Source organism: Narcine bancroftii, chromosome 4 (assembly GCF_036971445.1).
Source record: "Narcine bancroftii isolate sNarBan1 chromosome 4, sNarBan1.hap1, whole genome shotgun sequence".
Taxonomy (NCBI): domain Eukaryota; kingdom Metazoa; phylum Chordata; class Chondrichthyes; order Torpediniformes; family Narcinidae; genus Narcine; species Narcine bancroftii.
Window position 1 is genome coordinate 17,013,881 of NC_091472.1, and position 24,035 is coordinate 17,037,915.

At 39.9% G+C, this 24,035-nt stretch overlaps 1 protein-coding gene across 2 annotated transcripts in view; it reads left to right on the plus strand.

Annotated features, from left to right (window-relative positions):
• Positions 1-24,035, plus strand: part of efcab2 (EF-hand calcium binding domain 2) — a 171,271-nt gene that overhangs the window by 32,669 nt on the left and 114,567 nt on the right. The window contains exon 1 of one of the 2 annotated variants that reach the window (XM_069930846.1): positions 11,504-11,526. The exons of the other annotated variant lie outside the window; for it this stretch is intronic. Within the exon in view, the coding sequence (XP_069786947.1) occupies positions 11,519-11,526 (8 nt within the window). The 5' untranslated portion in view covers positions 11,504-11,518. Of the gene's footprint in view, positions 1-11,503; positions 11,527-24,035 lie in introns of those variants that run through there. 2 annotated transcript variants of the gene reach the window in all.

The following is a 24,035-nucleotide window of genomic DNA, read 5'->3' on the forward strand; positions in this document are numbered from 1 at the left end:
TGCTAGTTCTTTTTCTGTACTTGCTATTTCCCTTTCCAGCTGTTCTATTTCCCGATTGTACTCCTTCATTATCTTAGTTACATAACTTATTATCTGCCCTCTGATGAACGCTTTCATTGCATCCCATAGTATAAACTTATCTTTCACTGATTCCGTATTTATTTCGAAGTACATTTTAATTTGTCTTTCAATTAATTCTCTAAAATCCCGCCTTTTAAGTAGCATGGAGTTTAATCTCCATCTATACTTTCTTGGAGGGATGTCCTCTAACTCTATTGACAATATCAGGGGTGAGTGATCCGATAACAATCTAGCTTTATATTCCATTTTCTTAACACTCCCTTGGATGTGGGCTGACAACAGGAACAGGTCAATCCTTGAGTATGTTTTATGTCTACTCGAATAATATGACTATTCATTCTCCTTTGGGTGTTGTCTCCTCCATATATCCAAAGGTTGCATTTCCTGCATCGATTTAACCATAAATTTGGCTACTTTGTTCTCTCTGCTAGTCTTTTTCCAGTTTTATCCATCTTTGAGTCCAAATTAAGGTTGAAGTTCCCTCCTATCAGTATATTCCCCTGCGTATCTACGATCTTCAAAAAGATATCTTGCATAAATTTTTGATCCTCTTCATTAGGTGCATATACATTGATCAAATTCCAAAATTCTGAATATATCTGACACTTTATCATTACATACCTCCCTGCTGGATCTATTATTTCCTCCTCTATTTTGATTGCTACATTTTTATTGATTAATATAACTACACCTCTGGCTTTTGAGTTATATGATGCTGCCGTTACGTGCCCTACCCAGTCTCTCCTTAATCTCTTCTGTTCCACTTCAGTTAGATGTGTTTCCTGCACGAATGCTATCTCAATTTTTTATTTCTTCAGTAAATTTAACAGCCTCTTCCTTTTGATTTGGTTATGTATTCCGTTAATATTTATAGTCATATAGTTCAACATGGCCATTTCATATTTTGTTTACCTCTCATTTCCGCTTCCTCCGTAAACCATGTTAATAACAATACATTCAGTATTAAAATATACATAGTGACATTTTCATTTTTTCCCCTTCCTCCCACCCCCCTATAACTTAAAGCAAGAAATGAAAGAGAGATAGAAGAAAAATAAACAATAGAAGAATGCAAAAGAAAAGAAAACTAAATCGTGTTGTCTGAAATTGGTAGTTTCTAATATACTCTATGTATGGTTCCCAACTTTGTTCATATCAAGCACATTTGTCTTTTAGATTGTAGGAAATTTTTTCTAATGTTGTATTTCTCATTGTTGTATTTTTAAGGTTGCTTCCATTTTCCAAGTTACCATTATGCACTTTTTGCTGCTACAAAATTTTAGGCCTAATTCTTTGTCCTTTTTTGGATCTTTTGGTATCCTATTTTTTGTTATTCTATTTAATATTAGGTTTAAATCCTCCCAAACATTTTTAACTTTTATACATGTTGTTCCAATTTCTTGTTTACAGCAGAAGCATTTGGTCTGATTCCATTCTTTTAACTTTTGAGGTGTAATATATAATCTATGTAGCCAATATATTGTATCCTATGAAACTGAGTATTTATTGTATTACTCATGGTCCCTGCGCATAGTTCCTTCCATGTTTCATTCTTTATTCATATATTTAAGAATTTTTCCCAACCTTGTTTGGATTTATATATTGTTTCATCATTTTCCTTGTTTTCCAATTTACTGTACATGTTTGTAATAAATGATTTTATATCACAGTGTCTGTAATTAATTATTCATAGCAGCTACTCTCAGGTCATCTTAAGACTAATTCTCATCTTTATTTTAAATAAGTTTTCAACTGATAGTATGAAAATATCGTACCATGGGATATTTCATATTTATTTTTTAACTGTTCAAATTTTAATAAATTATTTCTGAAAAAGCAATCTTTTATTCTTTTAATTCCTTAAAAAACATATTTTCTATTGTAAAAGGAATTAATGGGTTTTGCGTTTGTAACATTTTTAGTTTTTGATAATTTATCATTTTTTCTTCAGATGTATTCTCTTCCATATTTTTAGTGTATGATGTAGTATTGGTAGATTGTTGTGTTGCACCAGTTTCTCATCCCATTTATGGAGTAAATGTTCAGGGACCTTTTTTCCTAATTTATATAATTCTATCTTGAGATAAGCCGGTTTTTCGCCCATCTGATAAAAATATGATAGAAATCTTAACTGTGCTGCCCTGTAAAAGTTTTTGAAATTTGGTAGCTGCAATCCTCCTTGTTTATACAGCCACATTAATTTTTCCAAAGCCACTCTTCATTTTTTTACCCTTCCATAAAAATTTTCTTATTAATTTATTTAGTTTCATTAAAAATTTCCCTGTCAAGGGAATCGGTAGCATTTGGAACAAATATTGTCCCCATGGAAATACATTAATCTTGATGCAGTTTACTCTCCCCTATTAAAATTAATGGTAAATCTTTCTATTTCTCTAAATCTTCCTTTTTTTTTAATTAACAGTTGGTAAATTAATTTATACAAATTATTTAAATTATTATCTATCCTGATACTAAGGTAATGTATGGCCTGTGATTGCCATTTAAAAGGGGATACCTTTTTACATTTTGTATAATTGACTGTTCATTGGCATCACTTCACTTTTATCAATATTAACTTTGTATCCTGATATCGCCCCATATTATTTCAATTTTGTATATAACCTTTTTATTGGTTTATCTTGGTCTGTTGAATATACTATAATATCATCAGTAAACAAGCTAATTTTAAATTCTTCCACTTTTACTTTTATTCCCTTTATCATAGATTCCCTTCTTATCAGATCTGCCAATGGTTCTATAGCCAAAGCAAACAGAGAAGGTGATAATGGGTATCCCTACCTTGTTGGCCTACTCAATTTAAAGTAGTCTGAAACATATGCATTAATTACCACTTTTGCCAAAGGACCATTATACAGTGCTCTAATTCAATTAATAAATTTTTCTGGTAATTTGAATTTCTGTAGTACTTTAGATAATTCCATTCCACCCTATCAAAAGCTTTCTCTGCATCTAGAGCTACTGCCATAGTTGGTGTTTTATTTATTTGTGCTGTATGGATTAAATTAATAAATTTACAGACATTATCTGCCGCTCTTCTATTTTTAACAAATCCTGTCTGATCTAGTGTCACTAATTTCGGTGCACAATCTGTCAATCTTTTCACTAGTAATTTTGCTATTAATTTATAATCTGTATTTAGTAAAGATATTGATATATATGAAGCCAGTGACAGTGGATCTTTTCCTGTTTTGGAATTACTGTAATTATTGCCGTTTTACAAGAGTGGAGGCAAATTTGGGGTCTCTTCCACCTGTTTCATTTTGTCTAAGAGGGGCAGAATTAATAGATTATCGAATACCTTATAAAACTCTGTAGGGAATTCATCTTTGCCTGGCGCTTTATTATTTCTGTAATTGTCAGGGGATTTAGTAATTTATTTTGATCTTTCAATTGTAATTGGGGTAATTCAATGTTTGATAAAAATTCATCTATTTTGTCATTCTTCCCTGGATTTTCGGTTTGATACAATCTCTTATAAATTTTTTTTTAAAATTTCCATTAATCTCTAATGGGTTATATGTGATCAGGGTTTATTTACCTTCTTTCCTTGTTGCTATGATAGTTCTTGTTGCTTGTTCTGTTTTTAGTTGCCAAGCCAATATTTTGTGGGTTTTCTCTCCTAATTCATAATATCTTTGGTTTGTTTTCATAATGTTTCCTCCACATTGTATGTTTGAAATATTTCATATTTTAATTTTTTCTCTGCCAATTCTCTCTTTTTCTCTATATCTTCCTTTCTTATTAAATCTTTTTCTATAGTTCTATCTCTTTTCCAACTATTCTATTTCCCAATCATATTCTTTTTTAATCTTGGTCATGTAATTAATTATTTGTCCCCTAATAAAGGCCTTCATTGCATCCCATAATATAAATTTGTCTGTTACCAAATTTGTATTTGTCTTGAAATATATTTTGATTTGTTGTTCTTTGTATTCCCGAAAGTCTTGCCTTTTTAACAATATGGGGTTTAGCCTCCATCTATGTTTTTGGCAGAATATCCTCTAAAGCAATTATCAATAACAAGGGTGAGTGGTCTGATAAAAATCTTGCTTTGTATTCGGTCTTTTGAACTCTTCACTGAATCTGAGCCGACAACAAGAACATGTCAATCCTAGAATAGGTTTTATGTCTGTTTCTTTTGGGTGTTGTTTTCTCCATATATCAATTATCTTCATATTATGCATTGAGTTCAATGTAAATTTAGCTGCTTTATTATTTGTAGTTGTCTTTCCAGTTTTATCTATTGATGGGTCAAGGTTAAAATTAATATCTCACCCTAGTAAAATGTGTCCCTGTGCATCTGCTATCTTTTAAAAATTGCCCTGCTTATATTTCTGGTCATCTTCATTAGGTGCATAAATGTTCAACAAATTCCAAGATTCTAAATAAATCTGGCATATCGTTGTTACGTGTCTACCTGCTGGGTCTGTTATTACTTTCTTTATCTTAATTGGCAGATTCTTATTAACTAATATAGCAACTCCCCTGGTTTTTGAATTGTACGATGATGCCACTACATGACCTACCCAGTCTCCCTTCAGTTTGTGGTGTTCTAACTCAGTTAAGTGAGTTTCTTGTATAAATGCTATGTCTATTTTCTCCTTTTTAAGTAGAGTCAGTAACTTTTTTCTCTTAATTTGATTGTGAATTCTATTAATGTTAATAGTCATATAGTTCAATGTACTTATCTTACCCATTCGTTTTCACCTCTCCCACCTCTTCAACTCCTCCATCTCCCTTCTTCTAAAATCGCTCTTTAGATTGTTCTTACTCTTTACTATACGCGATGACACAACTAGTAGGAAAATAACAAAAACCATAAGAAAACCAAAGAATACTATTAAAGAAAACAACATTAAATCCCCCTTTACTTAGTTGCCCTTGCCACCTTGCAAGACAACCACAACTCCCTTTTCTATGTGGGCTGCGGTATGTACCATAAACAGATTTCACAGTGGGCAGATCATCCCCCCCACCCCTCCCCAGCCCTCTCCCAGAGAAATCACTATATATTATTCTTAAAAATATAACAAAGCCTTTTTTCCCTTTTTTCTTAAATGTCTGTACTCAAACTATTAACATCAAACTTATTTATATACATTATTTTTACAGTCCTTTTAGTATTTTCTTTACTCCTCTTCTTGTTGTTTATTTGGTAATTGGTCCGCAAAGCGACAAGCTTCTTCTGGATCTGAACACTGTCTATTTTGCCCACAAGGCATAAATATCTTCAACACTGCTGGATGTCGTAACACAAAGTTATAACATTTTTTTCCATAGCAGTTTTTGCTAAATTAAACTCCTTTTGCTTCTTTAAAAGTTCAAAGCTAATATCTGGATAAAAAAAAATATATTTTTCCCATTGTACTCCAGTGGATCCTTATTTTCTTTCATTATTTTAAGAGCCAGTTCCAATATTTTCTCTCTTGTTGTATATTGTAGAAGTTTTATTAGTATAGAATGCAGATCCTGCTGTGGTTGAGGCTTTTGCTCCAAAGTTCTGTGGACTCCTTCAATTTCTATTTCTTCTTGGAGTTCTTCCATTCCCAAGATCTGTGGGATCCATCTTTTTCCTTTTCTATCTGCCCCTTCTTCATCTTCTTTCAGGCCCACTATTTTTATGCTATTATGTCTGCTGAAATTCTCTAAAATGTCAATAATTTGGGCCAATAAATCATGCGTCTTCTTAATCTTCTTATTGCCACCTTCCAATTTTTCTCTTAACTCATTCACCTCCATTTCCACGCCTATCACTGTCTTTCACTTCTTTGCTTCATTTTCTCATGTCTGCCATAGCATTCTCCATTCTTTGCATTTTTTACATCTGTCTCTTGCATGGTTTTTTTTTAATAGTAACTGAACTCAGCCATTATTGTTTCCATTAGAATCTTTATTTGACTGTCAAAGTATTCCTTATCAATCATTTGGGTCTGTTTTTTAACCTTGTATTTTTTTCTTGTAAGTCTTTATTTTCCTCTTGATCTTCTTTCTCTAGCTCTATGTTGATCCTGCTTCTAACAGTGTCTTCTCCGCGGCTTCTCCCATTACTGAGTCAGAAAGGAGACAAGCATGTGCGCTGGCATTTTTTTTCAGGCTCTGCAAGCCAACATTCCAGACCCCCCCTCCAGGGTATGTCACTGCCAGCTGCATGCTCACCAGCTTCACCGCTCGGGCCATCCTCTTGGGGAGAGCTCCTGGACTCCGGTAAGGCCTTCCTCTTTTTTCTCCGGCAATTTTTTTAATCTCTTCTTTACTTATCATTGTAGTCTTTTCCTTCTCTGAAGCCATCTTCAAGTTCTTCTTATGCTTTTTATCTTGTGACTTTTTTTGTTTTTCTACCTTTTTTTCCAACTTTCTCTGTGGAGGACTGGTTTTCCCTATCTAGCCTCCACTCCATCACATGACCCCTCCCTTCATAATATCATCCTTGAGGATCGACTCTAATATCTTCCCAACCACCGACATCAGACTAATAGGCCTTTAGTTTCCATTTTTTCCTGTCTCCCTCCTTTCTTAAACAGTGGAACCATATTTGCATCCTTCTAATCCCCTTGAGTCATGCCAGAGTCCATTGACCTCTGGAAGATCATCGCCAATGGGTCTACAATCTCCAAAGCCACCTCTTTCAGAACTCATGGATGCACCTTATCTGGTCCAGGAGATTTATCAATCTTTAATCCATTCAGTTTGCCGAGCACCATTTCTTTAGTAATCTTAACTGTATATAACTGTACTCCCTGAAGCCTATCTTTCGGGGATAATACTAATGTCTTCCACAGTGAAGAATGACGTAAAATAATGATTTAGTTTTTCTGCCATCTCTTTATAATTCATAAAAATTTCCCCAGCGTCGTTTTCTATCGGTCCTATGTCAACATGTGCTTCTCCTTTATATCTTTTTTATATTGTTTGCCAATCTCCTTTCATAACTCATCTTTTATTTCCTAATGATTTTCTTTGTCTCTTTCTGTACATTTCTAAAGGATTCCCAGTCCTCTGATTTTCTACTAATTTTAGCTTCCTTGTATGCCCTCCCCTTTGTTTTTATCTTAGCCTTCACCTCTTTTGTTAGCCACATTGGTACAATCTTTCCTTTGACAATTTTCTTTTTCCTTGGAATATATCTATCCTGCATGCCTTTTATTACTTGTAAAAATATCTTCCAATCCTGCTCTGTTCCACCAACTAGTTTTCTTTTCCATTCGACTTGAGCCAGTTCCTTTCTCATACTACCATAATTTCCTTTATTCAACTGAAAAATTGATACATCTGATAACATTTTTTCTTTTCAAATTTGAAATTAAATTCAACCATGTTTTAATCACTGCTTCCTCGAGGCTCTATGACCTCTAACTCCCTAATGACGTCAGGTTCATTGCACATGACCCAATCCAGAACTGCAGATCCATCGGTGGGCTTCTCAACAAGCTGTTCAAAAAAGCCATCTCTTAGGTTTTTACAAACTCTCTCTCCTGTCATCCAGTAATTTCCTGTCCTTCCCAATCCCTTGTCATGTTAAAATTCCTCATAATTATTTTGATATTATCCTGTGACATTCCCTTTGTATTTCCAGCTATAACTCATAGTCCACTTTACAGCTGCTGTTTGGGGGCCTGTATATAACTGCTAATATGGCCTTTTTACACTTGACTTTTCTTAATTCAATCCATAATGATTCTACCACTTTAGACCCTACATCTCTTCTCTCTATAGATTTAATGTAATTACTTACCATCAGAGCCACTCTCATTCCATGGATGTCTTGCATATCGGAAGGGGCAATCGTGAGGTAACATAATGCTGATGTGCAAATTGGGGAGCAATTTGTTTGTAAGTATGGATGGGTAAGTCAGATGTTTGTAATCCAGGGACTGCCTGTATTGTGTTCAGTTCTGCTCATCTCATTACATGAAGGATGTGGAAACTATTTATAGGGTACAGAGGAGATTTACCAGGATGTTGCCTGAATTGGAAAACAAGTCTTATGAGGCAAGGTTAGCAGAGCTGGGACTTTTTTCTTTGGAGCGTAGAAGGATGAGAGGAGACTTAATAGAGGTCTACAAGGTTTTTTTACACAGAAATTTCACAATATTTCCTTAAAGAAGACTCGCCACTAAGCCAGCTTTGGTCATTTTCACTGAAACGATCAAAGTCAGCATTTTTCTGGGTCAGTGAGTCTTTTTACACAGCAAGCTGTCATTCCAGGGTCAAGAGCCGGGATGTGTAACTCAACTATGTTGGCGTCTGGTGTCACATATAACATATCGTATTTGACAGCATGTTAGACCCTTTTTTTTCCCCCAAAAATGACTCAAAAATATTCCCCAGTCTTGCGTGCGAGGTTGAAATTAAGGTGATAACGGTGAGTTACACCGACAGTAACACTGTTGGTCCCCTCACCGGTCATTGTATTGAGAAAGTGTCAGGTTCGTGAGAGACAAGTCTGGACACAAGGGTTTGCAATCAAACATTATTTTTATTAACACACAACAATTAATAGAAGAGCGAAAATTCCAGCAGGAATAAAACCCACATGTGCACAATTTATAAAAGTGTGGGAAAATACACAAACAATTTTATAAAACATACATGCACAATAAATAAAGGAACATAGGAATGTGCACAATTTAATAAAATGTACGAACACAATTTATAAAAGAGCGTGGAAAATATTGCCACAATGTAATAAAACATATGGGCACAATATATATAAAAGAGCATGGGAAAATCTACTGCAAGAAATGATCTATAGCTGTGGATTTCAAACGTTTTATTTCCACTCACATATCACTTTAAGTAATTCCTTACTAATCACCACTATCTCTCATGGAGTGGCTGATGGTTAGGTGTTGGGAGATGGTGTGGTCAGAGTGGGGGGGAAGGGGAAGGAAGGGTGGGGTGGTGGCCTTCACACAGTTCAAACTGAGGACAAACCCACAGAACAGCTTGCTCACAGCACAAGGTGACTAGAGACACTTGGGGACATCTGACTTCTGGGTGGGGGATCAGTGTGGGGGATGGTCTTTTATCACAATGCCATTCCCTAACACTAATCTCCTCTCCCTTAATATCTGAAGGTCTGTCAGTGTCTGTCTTGAATACATTCAGTAACTGAGCGTTCACACCCTCCTTCTGCAGAGTTCCAGATTCAGTACCCTTTGATACATACTTATCTTACTCATGAATGATCAAGTCTTATTTCGAAAGATAAACAGCCACCCCACATCTGTCCTGTCAAAACCATGAATTATGAATTAAATCATTTCTTATTCTCCTCCCACCAACACATCAGTGCTTTATCCACCTAATGAAATGGTGAGTCTAGTAGAGGATGAATCACCATTTCACCATCAGCTCATTTCATCTCCAGCTTCGCCTTTTCACCTACAGCTCATGTCAGACTTCTGCATTTATGGGAGCTTGCATAGACATCTGATTTGGGCTAAGATCCAAATGCCCGCCAATCAGGTATTCCCCAGTGAACTACTTGCTGTCAGCCAGATCAACTCCGCTTTTAACCTCTTCTGTATAATTGCAGGCTGCTGAGAGAGATTGGGTCAGCAGTATTATTATTAAAAAGATTTTTCCTGTTGCCCTACTTGCATGTTTTGTCCAATTTTAAATGATTACCCATAAATACACTAAAAAAAATTACAGTACTGTAATGGAAAAATATTGGGAGGAATTTGGTAAGATTACAATGGGTTATATACATACACACATTTTAAAACAGATCTTATTTGAAATACTAAGAATTCATATTTAGTAATATTGCAGAGGCTATGGAGAATGTTATGTACATTTCACAAGTAGGTGCTAATTGAAATGACGGCATGAAATGAATTGATCATTGTTTGGAAGAGGAGACAAACTGGCTGTTTGCAAGTACCTACAGAAAGGACACTCCTGGGTTTTGTTTATCTAAGACAACAGATGGGAGCAGAAGGATAACTCCTGTTGTTTGCTGAAGAAGGTGGGGGTATTTGCAAATGAGAGAATCACGTGGGCTTTCTGGCAGTTGGAGAGAGAGAGAGAGAAGACAAGCTTAACAAACTCTTTTAGTCAGTGAGTGTGTGACACTGAAAGAGACTGAACAGTCACAGCTGAAACAAACCAGGAAAAGCTGTTGGGAAACAGAAAGTTCCAGAGTGGTGGATGGCTGGAAGAGCTATCTGTCTGATGTTTCTCTTGGAATAAGGGGAACAGGAAGGGACTCTGTGGTAGCCTGAAAGAAAGAGTTTACCATTCTGGAGAACCCTGATGGAGTAAGTTTCATCAGCGAGACATTGAGGTAATATGGTACCTCAGTTGTGGACATCCTGGAACAACAGATATCTCTCTCTGCAAACCCTACAAGAACCTTCCTGAGCAGTAAACATTTACCTTTCGAGCACCAAAGCCTGGTGAACTTTATACATGTTAAATTCTGTGCACAGTATAAGAATTCTGTGCAACCAGAGAACTTGGAAGAAGGAGAAGTGAGATTGAACTGTGAATCAAATAACTTTTCTTAAATTTACACACACATTTTGGGTTAATTTGGGTTAGTTAAGTATAGAGATAATTTAAAGTTTGATTCTATTTTCATGTTTAAAGTTAATTAAAAACAACTTTTGTTTAAATAACTACTTGACTTGGTGAATGTCTATTGTTGCTGGGTTTTGGGGTCCTTTGGGCTTGTAACAGTACAAACATACATCCTTATCCGAATTGGTCCCTTACACAGCCGGAGTTCCAGGGCTGTTACTAGGTCTGCTGCCAGCAAATAGCCGGGACTGGTATGACCCTCCACCCTAATTCTGTCTCGGTCCATTTTAGACAGCAAGTGTTCCATTAAAAAGAAGCAAATATCGTGGAATGAAATGGCAGTGTAAAAAGCACTAGAGATAGGATGGACAGCCAATGCCTGTTTCCCAAGGCAGGAGTAACAAACACCAGAGGACATGTGTGCAGTGAACTGGAATTTACTGACTGTGTGTAGTTCAGATGGCTGGCTCCACCCTCACCTACCCCAATATAAACCGTGGGTTTCCCAACTTATCTGAGATTCACCTGAGAACTATTGTATATACCAGCCATTGTTTGAAAGGTATTAAAATGGTGTTTGTGCTTCTCTCAAGATTCTAAGTGTAATCAGTTGAGTTACAATTTTAATAGCTTAACCTTTGAAGCAGGCATGCTCCAGGTTGACCTTCTTTCCCCAGAGGCCCCGGAGGAATTCGCCTACTGGCTGGAGTGCTTCCAATCTTATCTGTCGTCTTCAACTCTAATAGTCTCCGGTGGTCTGCACTTCTCTCTCTTGAGTCGGCCTCAAGGGGTTCACTGTCATCAGAGACTGTGCAACATACTAGTCTGCCATAGAAGGCTTGAAGGCCCACTACACGAACAACGTGCCGGCAAGACACCGGATCTCTCAATGCCCGGGTGAGTCGGTGGACGATTATGTCCTTGAATTGTGGGCTCTGACTAGAAAAACCCACTACGAAGCGGTCACAGTCCGGGTGAAGGAGGAAGAACAGATTTGTCCCCTCGTGGCAGGAGTGAGGTCGTGAGGCAGCAACTGCTAGAGAAAGGGAAGAAAGACTTGGCCAGCACCCTAGAGCTGGTGAAAGCACTCGAGTTTTTCGAGGGGGATACAAAAAAGGTTGATGAAGGGAAAGCTGTGGATGTTGTCTATTTAGACTTTAGTAAAGCTTTTGACAAAGTTCCCCACAGGAGGTTAGAAAAAAAAGAGGTATAAATGAGGAGGTAGTGAAATGGATTCAGCAATGGTTGGATGGGAGGTGTCAGAGAGTAGTGGTAGAAAATTGTTTGTCCAATTGGAGGCCGGTGACTAGTGGAGTTCCTCAGGGATTGGTCCTCAGTCCACTATTGTTTGTTATATATATTAACGATCTGGAAGTAGGGGTGGAGAATTGGATAAGCAAGTTTGCGGATGACACAAAGATTGGTGGTGTTGTGGACAGTGAGGAAGATTACCATAGATTAAAAGGTGATTTAGGAAGGCTGGAGGTGTGGGCTGAGAAATGGCTGATGGAATTTAATACAGATAAGTGTGAGGTGTTACATTTTGGAAAGGCAAATCTAAATAGGTCATTTGCATTAAATGGTAAGCTATTGAGATGTGCAGAGCAACAAAGGGATTTAGGAGTTGTACCCTCAAGGCTGATACTTAGGTAGATGGTGTGGTGAAGAAGGCATTTGGAATGTTGGCCTTCATAAATCAGAGTATTGAATTCAAGAGTAGGGAGGTTATGATGAAATTGTACAAGGCATTGATGAGGCCAAATTTGGAGTACTGTCACCAAATTATAGGAAAGATATAAACAAAATAGAGAGAGTGCAAAGAAGGTTCACGAGAATGTTGACAGGATTTCAAGGTTTGAGTTCCAGGGAAAGGTTGTGCAGACTAGGGCTTTTTTTTCTCTGGAGCGTAGAAGATTGAGGGGGGACTTGATAGAGGTGTTTAAGATTTTAAAAGGGACAGACAGAGTAAATGTGGATAGGCTTTTTCAATTAAGGGTGGGGGAGATTTAAACTAGAGGGCATGGTTTAAGATTGAAGTGGGAAAATTATAAGGGGAACATGAGGGGAAATTTCTTTACGCAAAGGGTGGTAGGTCTGTGGAATGAGCTTCCAGCAGACGTGGTTGAGGCGGGATCATTGGTTACATTTAAGGAAAGACTGGATAGTTACATGGAGAGGAGAGGACTGGAGGGGTATGGACCGGGTGCTGGTCAGTGGGACTAGGAGGGTGGGGATTTGTTATGACATGGACTAGTAGGGCTGAACTGCCCTGTTCTGTGCTGTAAGTGGTTATATGGTTATATGGCTCAACTGAACCTGACGACCTCACAAGTGAAAGCAACGCCTTTTTGGAAGACCAGGTCACTGGGTGCGCCAGCGACCCCCGCAGCCCCAGCACCGACTGCTGTGGCCATGCACAACTGGGGATGCTACTTCTGTGGACAGGCACAGCACCCCCTCGCCTGATGCCCCGTGAAAGATTCCATGCTCAGGATACAATGTGAGGGCACTGAGTGAAGGTTTGCAGGCACAAGGGGAACCCAAAGAGGACGACTGTGTGTGTGACCCCTGAAATGGTGTATGATCTGTACCTGAGTCCCAAAATGCTGGCCTGGCCTTTCCATTCTGTTTGCTGTCGGTATCTTGTTACGCCTCTTGGTGAGACCCATTACCACAAGTGAAGCATCACGGGAAGCAAAGGTGGCCATCTTGCTGTGCCTTGAGGTTGGCGTCACCTAGCCCTCTCTCGGATCAAGACAGAGGGCAGGTATCTTATTGCGCCTCATGGTTGTCTGCCCATGGGCCAAGGTGAGAGAGTCGACAGCAACATGGGGAGCAACGTAGTTTCTGGAGCACTGACCTCGGTTGTCCTGGATCAGGTAATACCTCACCAATTGAATAACTCAACGATGGAGGTGAGAGTAAACGGGCACTTGACTGATTGCTTGGAAGACATTGGCTCCACAGAGAGCTTTATAAACTCTGTGATGGCTCTGCAGTACAACTTGAGCGTGTACCTGATGGATTATCGTATTTATCTAGCATCGCACTCGCACTCTGCGATGATCCAGGGGTATTGTATATCTAACTGGAAAAGGGGGCATTTTTGTAAGTTCTGAATTTATATAGTGAAAAATTTGTGTGCTTCTGTGTTGCTGGGCCTAGACTTCCTGTGTCACCTTAAAAGCGTGACCATGGATTGTGACAGAGTATTCAGAGGTGGTTTGGCAGGAATTGTTAGAGCAGTTTGCACACACACATTTTAAGACACAGAATATTTGCAGGACTTTTGCAGAATACTTTTTGCAGGAGGCAACAAAGTATCGACAGCAGCTTGCCTGAGAGAGCATGTGATCTTTGCAGAGAGGAGAACAGTTTTGCTCTTAGAGGGAGGGCGTGAAACAGATAGAGGGGAGACAGAAATCAGTTCCAGAACAACAGAGCTGGCAAATTTTGGAAGACTGTCTGGTCAAAAGAGGAGATTGGTGTGGTCTGAAAGGTGACCTGAAAGAAAGAGGATCATCTGGAGAACCCTGAAGGGGAAAATTTCATCAGCAAGACTGATTGAGAAGGAATCCGTTGCAGATGTCCTGGAAAAGGAAAACCAGCAAGAGCCCTCCTGAGTGGTGACCATTTGCCTGTTAAACACCAAAGACTGGTGAACTTTGTTAATGCTAACTTCTGTGCACAGTACAAGAATTGCCTGGAGCCAGTGAGACTGGACTGTGATCCAAAGAACTTTTCTAATCTTAAATATACATTACACACACCTGCACTTAGTATTAGAGTGGGGTTAAGTAAGTAGGTTAATTAATAAGTTAAAGTTTAATTCTGTTTTCTTGCTCAAGTATAATTAAAAACTACTTTTGTTTAAGTGACCCTGTGCTGTGGTGCATATCTATTGCTGCTGGTTTTAGGGGTCCTCTGGAGTCCGTAATAGGATACTCTGGCCTCTTCCTCCAATCTTAGTGCGGAATGGAGGGTCCAAAAGGCCAGACACCACATGCGGTCTCTCCACCCTAAATATTGACCTCCCCCTCATGGTTTCTGAACCTGACTCCTGATTGCAAGCTGATAGCCACAAAGAGCAGGCGATACAGAGTGGGGGATTGGGAATTTTTTAGAGCCGAGACGCAGCGGCTACTTAAAAAATACATAATTGAGCCTAGCAACAGCCCATGGAGAGTCCAGGTTGTAGTCGTGAAAGGGGAAGAAAAGTCCAGGCTAGTGATTGACTATAGCCAAATAATTAATTGCTTCACATTCCTGGATGCATCCCCCTCTCTTGTATTTTGGATATGTTAAACAAAATTGTGCAGTATCGGGTCTATTCGACCATTGAACTGAAAGCTGTATACTATCAGTTACCAATCCGATCAGAGGAGCAAGTACTGACATAGCATTTGAGGCAGACGGATGGCTTTATCAGTTCTGGAGGGTCCCTTTTGGTATCACAATTAGGGTCTTCCAGAGAAAGATAGACAAAATGGTCAACAAATATGGGTTAAAAGCCACCTTCCTTTATCTCGACAATGTCACCTTTTATGGACACTCTCTGGAAGACCATGACGCCAACCTCCAGAAATTTCTCCACACTGCTAAATCCCTGAATCTCATGTACAACTCCAGTAAGTGTGTATTCTGGACTAAACATCTGGTTACCCTGAGCTATGTGGTAGAGGATGGTGACATTGGTCCTGACCATGATCAAAGGCGCCCCCTGTTAGATGTCTTGATCCCGAAGACCACGAAGGCTTTAAGGAGGTGCCTGGGCTTCTTTTCTTACTGTGATAGAGTATATAGATATGCTTTTGGGAGATAAATTGGGAAAAGTTTGTTAGAGTAGGTCACATACAAACATTTTAAATCAGATCTTATTTAAAATACTGGAGCTCTCCTAATGCTAGACCTAACGGGGCCTCAACAGCTTATGCAAGAGCTTTGAAGAGTGCTCAAGAGACTTCACTAATGGATTGTTGTTTGAAAAAGGCAACAGGTGAAAGAGCTTGTTGGAGCCACTTCTGTCTGGAGGAGAGCTTATTGTAAGAGGGTCATGTGGTTTTGCAAGCAGAGAGATCAAACAGGCTTTCTCTCAGAGAGAGACTCTCACACACACACGCACACACACACACACACACACACACACACACAGATCACTTGATAGTGTTACAGCTGGGACTGGAACAGGACAAGCTGGCAAGCCCATTTGGAAGACGGCCTGGTCAAAGCCCTTGTGATTCATACAAGCGGAGAGGACTGGCTGTCTAATATTTCACTTGGAATAAGTGAAACAAAAAGGAACTCTGTGATGACCTGAAAGAAAGAGCTTATCATCTGGAGAACCCCAAAGGGGCAGGTTTCGTCAGCAAGACACTGGAGTGGCTGATGGAAGTACATCCGTTGTGGATGTCCTGGAACAACAAATCTCTCGCTGAAGTCCGACAAGAACCTTTCTGAGCGGTAACCATTTACCTTTCAAGCACTAAAGCTTGGTGAACTTTATAAATGTTCAATTCTGTGCACAGTATAAGAATTGCCTGCAGCCAGTGAACTTGGAGGAATGAGAAGTGAGATTGGACTGTGAATCAAAGAACATTTCTGAATCAAAGAACATGTCTGGTTTGAGCAGAGCACTGGCATTTTAAATGAGATCTGTTTTGTGAAGTTTTTTTTGTTTGTTTGTGACCTACACTACTCCCACAATCTATCTCCTTCAAAAACATATCTATACATAAAATATATAATCCGTCACAGTACTGGCCATTGATTGTAAGCTTTTAAAAACGTGTTTGCGCTCCTCTCAAGTTTCTGAGTGCAATCAGTCGCGTTATAATGTGTAGAAAGTAAAGGGAGGGAAGTTTAGGGGAGACATCAGGGATGTGTTTTATGCAGAGAGTTGTGGGTGCCTGGAATGATAGTGGAGACTGAAACATTAGGGGCATTTAAGGGACTCTTAGACAGGCACATGAATGGAAAAAAAATAGAGGGTTACAGGGTAGGCTTTAGTACATTTTTTATATGGGTCAACACAACATCGAGGGCCAAAGGGCCTGTACAGTGCTGAAGTGTTCTATACTCTGTAGACAACTTGATTGGTATGGTCAAGTTGGACTGTAAAACTCCCACGAATCTCTGGCTCTACTTCAACCTGTATCATCAGATGACTAGAGCAATAAGGAAAACTTAGTGTAATTTAATTTCCCACACACAGTATTTTAGACTGCCAAGCTGGGAAATAGCTTCTTCCCACAGGCTGTGAGTTTTTTTAAATATACTGTATTTAGCTGTACAACACGGTAACAGGCCCTTTCGGCTCATGAGTCCATGCCACCCAATTACATCCAATTGACCTACAACCCTGGTACATTTTGAAGGATAGGAGGAAACTGGAGCACCTGGAGGAAACCCAAGCAGACATGGGAAAAATGTACAAATTCCTTACAGACAGCACTGGATTCATTCCCTAGTCGCAAGCGCTGTAACAGAGATGTGCCAACCGCCACACTAACTGTGCCACCTCAGACTGATGAACAGTATCCTGTAACCAAGTAAATCATTCCAAAATATTTCTATATTTTTAGTTTATATTGTGTGTGTGTGTGCACATACATCTTTACTTATAAATGTGATTATTATGTGCTGTGCATTGTGTGTACGCCATGGTTTGTCTGATTGTATGTGTATATTCAGATGATAATAAACTTGAACTTGATACTTTCCCATTGTTAGTCGACCCTGTTCTTTTAATCCAAGCAAGAAGCCATCAAGGGAACAGATCAGCCTATTTGACTATCCCTTTGTTGTATCTTGGTGTCCACAGTCGTCCCTGACCAGAACCACAGGAAGGACTAGAATAGATCATTACGTTTATGACACTTGTGACATTTTGAAGTGATATCAGTTTTTTTTTCAAATACAGATTTTTGAAATGTGAAAACAGTATTAAGATGAGACGAGATCTTATATTGTTTCAATAAGCTCTGCTCGCCCTTTCAAAGGAGAAAAAGAACAATAGCAAATATTAATGTGGCCATTAATTTTTAAAAAATTTAATTTAGAGATACAGAACAGGAACAGGGCCTTCCAGCCCACAAGCTGTGTCGCCTAAATATACCCATATATAACCTTGTGTGCCTTATTGCTTTAATATCCCAGCAAGAGTGGCTGACTTTCAGACAAATTAACTGACCAATCCTATATGTCTTTGAAACATGGGAGGAAACCAGAGCACTTAGAGGAAACACACTCAGACATGAGGAAAATGTACAAACTCCTTTCAGACAGCGCTGTTTTTGAACCTGCAATGCTGGCACTGTAATAACGTTGGGCTAACTGCGGATGTCTGCAGTTAGTTTATTTAAAAAGAAAAATTTAACATTCCTAGATATCACATGCAGACGAGCTTAAAGTAAAGAAAGAACACTCGCTTCATTTGGAAAAGCCAGCACAAATCATTGGTATCTGTAGCCGACTGCGTATAAACTGTTCTGCATTATAAAGGCTGCAGTCATCAGCTGGATTTGTAGAAGCTATCAATCATGATCAGGGCTGTAAACTCAGGTGATTAGTATTGAGATTAGTACATTACATATGGATGAATTGCTGAACAGATAAACAATTATATCGAGGCACATTTTGTCCAAAGATCTCAAACCCTTCCAAAAAATATTGCAATGGTGAACGTTTTACATAAAAATAGGAATCTGAACATCTAACTGTGACCTAATTATCTTGCTCCGAATATTGGGTAGTTCGAGAAGGGAGTAATCATATGAGGTATTAAGTGATTGTAAATCTGTTGAAAGATAATAGGATATCTCGTTCTCCATACTGTAGGTACAGTGAACAAATAAGAATAGTGAGGCTGAACTCATTTAAAGCAAGTAATAGTTTATTAACAAAATGCAGGTACAGCATTGATTACTGAAATCAATTTATTTTAAGTTACTTGATGGTTGATGTGTCACCTGACCTCGGGCAAAGAAGAGACTAATACTAATAATGCCTAGAAACTGGATGAAGGGAGAGGGCTATACATTTTCCAGTAATAGTTCCTGAACAAAATTGTTCATTGGGCCACTGTGAACTCACCACTTAATGCATCTTTGCAGTCTCAACCATTTGGTAAAAATTAATCTACCAATTTTTAATTTTCTTGAAAATCCAGTGATTTGAGCAGTAATTTTAAACTGACAGCTACCCCAATTCATTATCAAGGCTGTAAGCCAATGCCAGAGCTGTGGTGCAGAAATACTATTGCCTCCATGTTAATGACCTGGGCTAGTTTCAGGTGAGGACCCATGTGGCACAAAAAAAATCTGTTGTAAAGTGCCCTGTATAATTGAACAATTTTTGCACACTTGGTGAATCCAGATAAGAACACACAAATCTTTCCCTCACTCCATCAGCTCTAATAAAAATGAGCACCTTCACTTTATCTGCATCAATGAGAGGAATCTCCTGGTGGCCAACTATGGCAATTCTGTATCCCACTCTGACATCAACTTGTTTATCCATGGCTTCAACCACTGCCAGACCAAGGCCACCCATAAAATTGAAGAGAACACCTAATATTCCGTATTGGCACTCTACAAATGGATGGCATTAACATCAAGTTCTCTGGTTTCTGCTAGAGTAGACCATTCTCCGTTCTCCCTTATTCCTCTATCCCCTTTCCTCCAGCTCCCTTCCCTTCACAGAGCCATCCTCCCTCCCACTGTTTGCTGATATGCCTTCCATTCCTTATCCACCTATTACCTCCTGCCTGTGGGCCTGTGCTCCTCCCCTTGCCCCTCCCCTGCACCATTTTGTTTGGGCGCCTGCCTACATTTTGTCCATATTTTGATGAAGGGCTCAGGCATGAAATGTTGGTTATATATAGTATTTTTATTTTTGCTATATAAAGTACATGCTCCCTGTGTGACCTGAGTTTCTTGTTTGCTTCCACCCATTGCCTTAACTCTAATCTCCTGTTGCCTACGAAAGGCAGCCATCAAATTGAAGGACCCATTACACTCTGGACACATCCTCTTTGCCCTCTAAACCCAAAAGGGGTCAATATATTGGCAGCTAGGTTTGGTACAGCCATCGGGTGCGGTTTAAACTAATTTGGCAGGGGGGTGGGAACCTGTATGATAGGGCAAAGGACAGAAAAGATAAAACAGGAAAAGTTAGGTTAGGCAGCGAAAGTAAAAAATCAGAAAGAGCAAGGAGGGTGAATAAAGCAAATCTGAAGGCTTTATATCTTAATGCAAGAAGCATTCAGAACAAGGTAGATGAATTAGCTGTGGAAATTGAGATAAACAAATATGATTTGATTGGGATTACAGAAACATGGCTGGAGGGTAGGCAAGCCTGGGAACTTAACATCCCGGGGTATATGATATTTAGGAGGGATCGGCAAGAAAGAAAAGGGGGTGGGGTAGCTTTGACGGTGAGAGAAGGGACCGTCACGATTGACAGAAAGGATATCAACTTGGAAGATGCGGAATCTATATGGGTAGAACTGAGGAATAGCAAGGGGCGGAAAACGTTAGTGGGGGTGGTATATAGGCCTCCAAATAGTAGTGTAGAGGTGAGGGAAGGCATTAAAAGAGAAATTAGAAAAGCATGCAATAAGGAACAGCTGTCATCATGGGAGACTAATTTGCATATAGATTGGACTAGCCAAATTAGTAAAAATACTGAGGAGGAGGAATTCCTTGAATGTTTACGGGACGGTTATCTAGACCAATATGTCGAGGAACCAACTCGGGAGCAGGCCATTTTAGATTGGGTATTATGCAATGATAAGGGGCTAATCAACAATCTTGTTCTACGAGGCCCTTTGGGTAGGAGTGATCACAATATGATCGAATTCTCACTCGATATGGAGAGTGATGAAATTAAAACCGAGACTAAGGTCCTGAATTTAAATAAAGGGAATTATGATGGTATGAGACGGGAGTTGAGTAAGATTGATTGGGTGGTGTTTATGGGGGGGTTGACTGTGGATAGACAATGGAAAGCATTCACAGATCTAATGGAGAAATTGCAAAAATCGCTTATACCGGTTTGGCATAAAAATAAACCAAAAAAGGTGACTCATCCGTGGATAACAAGGGAAATTAGAGACAGCATTAGGTCCAAAGAGAGAGCATATCAATTGGCCAAAAAAACTACCACAACCGAAGACTGGGAGCAGTTCAAGATGCACCAAAGGAGGACAAAGGGATTAATCAAGAGAGCAAAAATAAATTATGAAAGTAAGCTTGCGGCAAATATAAAAACCTCTGCAAAAGCTTTTATAAATATGTCAAGAGGAAAAGATTGGTGAAATCCAGTGTAGGTCCTTTGCAGCCGGAATCAGGGGAATATATAATGGGGAATAAGGAAATGGCAGACCAATTAAATTCTTACTTTAGTTCTGTTTTTACAAGAGAGGATACAAATAACCTCCCAAGGATGTTGGGAAACATAGAGACTAATGCAAGGGAGGAACTGAAAGAAATCAGTATTTCTAAGGACATGGTCTTGGGGAAATTGATGGGATTGAAGGCAGATAAATCCCAAGGGCCTGATAATCTACATCCTTGGGAACTTAAGGAAATGGCCATTCAGATAGCAGATGCTTTAAGAATTATTTTCCAGAACTTGATAGACTCAGGATCAGTACCCATGGATTGGAGGGTAGCTAATGTTACCCCACTATTTAAAAAGGGGGGGGGGGTAGAGAAAAAGCAGGGAATTATAGGCCGGTGAGCCTTACATCAGTAGTGGGCAAAATGATGGAATCCATTATTAAGGATGTAATAGCGGAGCATATGACTAGCAGAGAAGGGATCGGACGGAGTCAACATGGATTTACAAAAGGTAAATCGTGCTTGACAAATCTATTGGAATTCTTTGAGATGGTGACAGGTAAAATAGATGGGGGAGAGCCAGTGGATGTGGTGTACCTGGACTTCCAAAAGGCCTTTGATAAGGTCCCGCATAAACGACTGGCTTCCAAAATCAAGGCTCATGGGATTGGGGGAAAAGTATTGATGTGGATTGAGAACTGGCTGGCAGGAAGAAGACAGAGAGTTGGGATAAATGGCTCGTTTTCTGAGTGGCAGGCGGTGACCAGTGGGGTGCCACAGAGATCTGTACTGGGACCCCAGCTGTTCACAATTTACATTAATGATCTGGTTGAGGGGATTGGATGTAATATCTCCAAATTTGCAGATGACACTAAGCTAGGAGGGGTTGTGTGCACGGAAGAGGGGGTCAGGAAGCTCCAGTGTGATTTGGATAAATTGAGGGACTGGGCAGATCCATGGCAAATGCACTACAATGTGGATAAATGTGAGGTTATCCACTTTGGTAATACAAACCGGAGGGCAGATTACTATTTGAATGGCAATAGATTAAGAGATGGGGAAGTGCAGAGAGACCTAGGGGTACTTGTACACCAGTCTCTGAAGGCGAGCATGCAGGTACAGCAGGCAGTTAAAAAGGCAAATGGTATGTTGGCCTTCATATCAAGAGGGTTTGAGTATAGGAACAAGGATACCTTACTGCAGCTGTACAGGGCCTTGGTGAGACCACACCTGGAGTATTGTGTGCAGTTTTGGTCACCTTATCTAAGGAAGGATGTTCTTGCAATGGAGGGAGTGCAGAGGCGATTCACCAGGCTGATACCTGGAATGGCAGGAATGACTTGTGAGGAAAGATTGCGCAAATTGGGATTGTACTCGCTGGAGTTTAGAAGATTGAGAGGTGATCTCATAGAGACATATAAAATTCTAGCAGGACTGGACAGAATGGATGCAGATGGGATGTTTCCAAGGATGAGAAAATCCAGAACCCGGGGCCATGGTTTGAGGATAATAGGCAAACCATTTAGGACGGAGATGAGGAATTTCTTTACCCAGAGGGTAGTGAATCTGTGGAATTCATTGCCACAGAGGGCAGTAGAGGCAGGTTCATTAAATATATTTAAGAGGGAATTAGATCTATTTCTTCAGTATAAGGGTATTAAAGGTTACGGAGAGAAGGCGGGGACGGGGTACTGAACTTTAAGATCAACCATGGTCTCGTTGAATGGCGGAGCAGGCTCGAAGGGTTGAATGACCTACTCCTCCTCCTATCTTCTATGTTTGTATGTTTCTATGTTTCTGCGATAGAAATTCAGGAAGCAGCAGATGTTGGAATTGGGAGCAAAAAACAATCTGCTGGTGGAACAACATCTACGGGGGAAGGGAATCATCGACATTTCAGGTCAAGATCTTCAGTGGGATAGAGAGTGAATAGAGAAGATAGTATGAGGAGAAGAGGGGTAGGGTGAGATTGGGGCCAGTGGGTGAAAAGTAGGCCGAGAAAGGTGAAGGATGATGGACAGATGGAGCCAGGCAAAGGAGGGAAGGATAGAAATGGAGACAGAAGCTGGTAGGCAATGGGTGGAAGCAAATAAGAAAAATAGACAGATGGTTAGATGGGGATAGGTGAGAGTGAAGGTGGAAACAGAAGCTGCATGACGGGCTGAATTCCTCCAGCATTTTGTTTCAGATTCTAGCATCTACCATTTCATTTCAAAAGAAAAATAGCAATGCTGCCAGAGTTACTGTAGCAGCTGCCACTGGTGCAGACCCATGAGAGAGGAGTGGAGACACAGCTCTGCTCTGAAAGGTTCAACCTGCCGTCCAAATGCCAGTGGCTCCTTACAGGATTTAGATAGCTGTTGGTATTTGTCAGTAAAATCCTGCAACCACAGTCTATGACCAAAATGGTGGTTCCTGAGTTCGGCAGAGGCTCAGAGGGAGCAGTGATCCAACACAGGGCACCAAAAATGGGGATAACATCCAACGTTGAGAAGGAGAAGCATGGGAGATGGCCCTACAGAATGGCAGCAGACCAGCGACAGGCTCAACAACTGGGGGACCCAAACAGGCTGCAGGCAACACAGTTGGGGAACCCACACAGTCTGCGGGAGGCTGGCTCATGGGAACCAAGTATCGGAATCAGGATTCGAAGGGTGTTGAGGGCAAGGAGGGCTCCCGAAGAGCCTTGAGCTTTCTATCATGTTGGAGGTTTGGACCTGGAGCTTGGGTTGTCAATGGTTTGAACGGGAGCTGCACGGGCTGCAGGAATGCTAGAGCCAAATCCATGGACACTCAGTGTCTCTGAAGGGATTCCCTTTTGCTTCTCTTTCTCCTATTGTTAGGGGTTCCAGGCAATGCTCATGGTGACTCCTTGGCTTACGGCAGTGTATCATGTCTGTAACATTTAAAATAAAATGAACCCTGGGCCTTCATTTGTTTTCCAAAATCCCATCCATTTTTGTATTCTCAGCAAACTTCAAAATATGACATTGACATAGATTTTCAGCACCTCTGAGCCCATGTAACGATCCTTGTGGTACCCAACTAGTCACACTCGAGATTGCA